Source organism: Pseudophryne corroboree, chromosome 3, assembly GCF_028390025.1.
Source record: "Pseudophryne corroboree isolate aPseCor3 chromosome 3, aPseCor3.hap2, whole genome shotgun sequence".
NCBI lineage: Eukaryota > Metazoa > Chordata > Amphibia > Anura > Myobatrachidae > Pseudophryne > Pseudophryne corroboree.
Window position 1 is genome coordinate 341993266 of NC_086446.1, and position 4150 is coordinate 341997415.

Consider the following 4150-nt stretch of genomic DNA (forward strand, 5'->3'; position numbering starts at 1 on the left):
TCTGTTTGGACACACCTCTCTCATATCTAAATCTATCTGCAGTTTTTACATCTGCCCCACCTGCAGTGCAACATGGCTTTACGAAGGTGCAAAGTTACAGTACTTGCTCTTTTTGCTTTACACAGAATCAGCTCCTTAATGGTTATTGTAATGAAAGACACAGTACATGCCCTCATGGGATCAGTATAAATGCCGCCGGCCGGAAACCCGGCGGTCGAAATACCGACGCCGGAATCCCGACCACACAATCCCGACAGGGGTGGCGAGCGGAACGCAGCCCCTTGCGGGCTCGCTTCGCTCGCCACGCTGCGGGCACGGTGCCTCGCTACGCTCGGCACACTATTATATTCTCCCTCTATGGGTGTCGTGGACACCCACGGAGGGAGAATATGTCGGGATTGTGGCGGTCGGGATTGTGGCGGTCGGGATTCCGGCGTTGGTATTTCGACCGCCGGGATTCCGGCCGGCGGCATCTTGACCGCATCACGCCCTCACTGTATGGGCAAAATGATAGTCTATCAGATAGAACTTATTTCCTGTCCTAATTCAGACAGTCTGACCCCCTGATCTCTAGGTTGTGCTTCCCAGGATCCACAGTCTGGTTCAGTCCCTCGTGTGCAGGGCATGATGCTGTGCAGGAAGGCTCTGCGAAAATTGCGGGATGTCAAGTTGTAGAGCAGAGGCGTGAGACCAGCACTGAGATAAAAGAAGAAATTGGTGATAGGTTGCAAGATGATATATGAACGGTAATAGGTCTCTGTCCATTGATCTTTATGCCTTAGTACAGTCATAAGTCTTCGTGCCTGGAATGGCAGCCAACAAACAGCTAGCACAACGACGATGCAACCTGGAAAGATAAAGTTTATCATAACTTATATAACCATATGATGTGCACATTGGCATTACATAAATCTCATATTTACCAACTGTATTTAAGGTTATACTATATATATATATATATATATATATATATATATATACATACACACAGAGGCACAGATCGAGCATCCCATATCCAAAATTCCAAAATACGGAATATTCCGAAATATGGAAGTTATTGTGCGCGACTAATATACTAAAATCTTTGCTTTCTGATGGTTCAATGTGCACAAACTTTGCACACAATTAATAGAAATATTGTATAGAAATATCTTTAAGCTGTGTTGATATGATGCATATGAAACATAAATGAATTTTGTGTATTTACACAAACTTTGCTTTATGTACTAAATTATAAAAAATATGGTATAAAATTAGACTCATCCCCAAGATAACTCAGTATAGTATGCAAATATTAAAAATTATAGAATAATCCGATATTCAAAATACTTCTAGTCCCAAGCATTTTGGATATGGGATACTAAACCTGTATATGTATATATATATATATATATATATAGAGAGAGAGAGAGAGAGAGAGAGAGAGAGAGAGAGAGAGAGAGAGAGAGAGAGTAGAAAAACCTTGAATTTGCATGAAATTGCTGAGGCTTTCAAACACTCAATGTCGAAAGCTTTTACTCTTGGGACTGATTACTCTATATCAGTGGTTTCCAAACTTTTTTGAATCACGGCACCCTAGAATATCAGATTTTTTTTCACGGCACCCCTAGGCCAAAAATTTCTTATTGAGAATTTTAGAAAGAAATATTACATTAAGTAGATCGCGTTTATATATCATCCTTAGGGTCAGTTGTGTGGTGAGGAACAAGATTTGCTTCTGTTTGGCCACATATTTTATGACTGGCAGCCACCAGCACTGGTTTTGCCTATTATAATGACCATGAATAATTTGAATTGGTCTTGGACCACCAACCCAGGGCACCCCTGCAAGTGTCCCGAGGCACCCCAGGGAGCCACGGCACACAGTTTGGGAACCTCTGCTCTATATAATAAACTATATGTGTGTTTAGTCAAATATATCCTAGTTACTGATAAAATAGTTTCTATTGAAATCATTTACAAACAGTGCAGAGAGAGTGTCCTTAGGTAAACTATGTCACCAGTATCATTGGCTTCTGTATGCTAGAGAATACAAGTAGGGACATTTATGAAAACTAGTGCACGTGACAACTGAAGCATTCCTCACAGCAAGTAACCACATTCTGGCAGCCTTTCCAGAAGTGAGCTTGAAAAAATAAATAAAAGCTAGTTATTGATTAGTTGTTGCTGTCAATTTGATATTTTCTTTTATCAAGTTTCCTTAATTCTACTCCACAGCTATGAATTTACTGTAACTTATATTATTTAAGATAAAAGGCCATAATTGACATTACTTATGTACAATTCATTTTTTTCTAGGTTTTTGCCTTGATGATTGATGTCAATCCATGAAGAAATGAATAGACACCCTCTGAGTAATGAGGGAAGCGGGATATACTCAAAGTATTGGACACTATTCAAGTAAGGCATATTTGGTTGTTCAGTAGCTAATAGTTTCAATAACTAATTTTGTTTGCGGTATATTCCCCATAAACACCTGACTTCCAGGGGTAAATAAGGCTCTCCTGGATGTATTTACTGGGGACCCAGATTTCAATAGCAAAAGTAGCCCACGCAGGTTTATATGGTGGCTGCTGAAATGTAGAATTTGCCATGCCCTGTAATCTAGGCCCCGGTAGCTAACAGTATCTTCAGTCAGCAGAGAGCATATGTGCAATAGCGCGGCCATGTCACTAAAAAATATTGGTGTTTTTATTATCTTATTTTCTTTTGTCCACAATTAGTAGTTATGCCGGTTCAATGGGCAATCATGTGTAATAATTAAAAGATCAGAGTATAAGGATAAAAAAGAGTTACATATTTCCTGTATAAGAAAGAATAACTGTGCTCAGAACTCACCCAGCAGTTTGGCATTTTGCCTGCGCACTGCTGTATGTCCACTACTGAACCGTCCCAGTTGTTGTCTAGACCCATCAGGTCTTGTGATTTCCAAACTGTGACTTCTATTGCCCCGAAGAGCGCTCCTCATCTTCCAGTAGGTTATGCCGACCACCAGCAACACAGCCAGGTATGTCAGGAAGGATGCCCAGACACTGGCAGTAAAGAGCCCTGTCCATGGGCTAAGTGGTGTGCACACCCATACCTGTAGGTGCTTCTCCTCAACAGCACTAGTACTGATATTTTCCAAACCTATGGAAAAAAGCATGGGCAGCCCACCCAGGAAGGAAAACAGCCACAGCAAGCAGAGTCGCAGACGCACACTGGATGACTGGCGCAGGTGGAGGCTCAATGGTTGACATGTTGCACGGTGTCTCTCACAGCTCAAGGAAAGTACATTAAAGATAGCAGCATAGCAAAGCACTTCCCACAGGTAATAGAAGCCACAACACCCAACTGCTCCCAGGGGCCAGGGGAAAGGACTCCAGATGCTGCCATACAACTCAGTAGGAATGCCCACTGCCAGCTGCAAAATATCACAGGATGCCAGGCTACACATGTGGTGACTGAGTGAGGCCTGGACACTGCGGCCATCACGAATGCCCCTCAGTACTCTTATAACCAGAGCATTTCCAACTATTCCAGCCAAAAGCAGCAGTATATAAGCCAGTGACACTAAAGACTTGGCACAAACACTCAGCTTAACTGGTGTCTCGGGGGCTTCAGTCACTGGGGGCATTTGGATGCCAAAGTGTAGACCGGTAGTACACACGATAAATAACAGAGAAAGAACATATAGCTTCAGTTGGCAACTTCAATATATGATACTCCAAGTACAAGTGTGAGTATTTTCTTTACATGTTAAAGCCAATAGTCAGTGTGTACTCTAAACTCCATAAACCATCAGATAATCTCTGTCCAGCTGGTCACCAACTCACTTTGTTTTTTTTTCCCAATAGAAATAAGAGAGTGTGAATGGGCCTGTCTTCAAACTTCTGCTGGCTGTAAGCTTCTTTGTAGATGGCATCAGTATCCTATCTGTCACTTTGCTCTTGTGAACATATTCACTCTGACCTCTCAGTCATTCAAATCTTCTTATAATGAATTTGAATTCAAGTGGCACTGAAGTATATGTAACTTAATGGCTACTTTCTTGGATGTTCTCCCAATCAGTCTTTTCTATTCCATACTGAAGTATCCAGTCTTGATAGCTGCGCTCTTCAGACAAGCTCTCTTTTTCTATTGCTGTCTCAGTTTTCTGATGTCTTTCTGA

General features: G+C 41.7%; 1 protein-coding gene across 1 annotated transcript; it reads right to left on the bottom strand.

Moving 5' to 3' along the window:
• Nucleotides 1-518: 518 nt before the first annotated feature.
• On the bottom strand, nucleotides 519-3932 carry LOC135057261 (G-protein coupled receptor 39-like). The gene is made up of 2 exons (XM_063963152.1): nucleotides 2839-3932; nucleotides 519-847 (listed from the first exon to the last, which is right to left on the bottom strand). The coding sequence occupies exons 1-2, from the start codon at nucleotides 3614-3616 to the stop codon at nucleotides 519-521; spliced, it is 1107 nt and encodes a 368-aa protein (XP_063819222.1). The 5' UTR covers nucleotides 3617-3932.
• Between the last annotated feature and the right edge of the window lie 218 nt (nucleotides 3933-4150).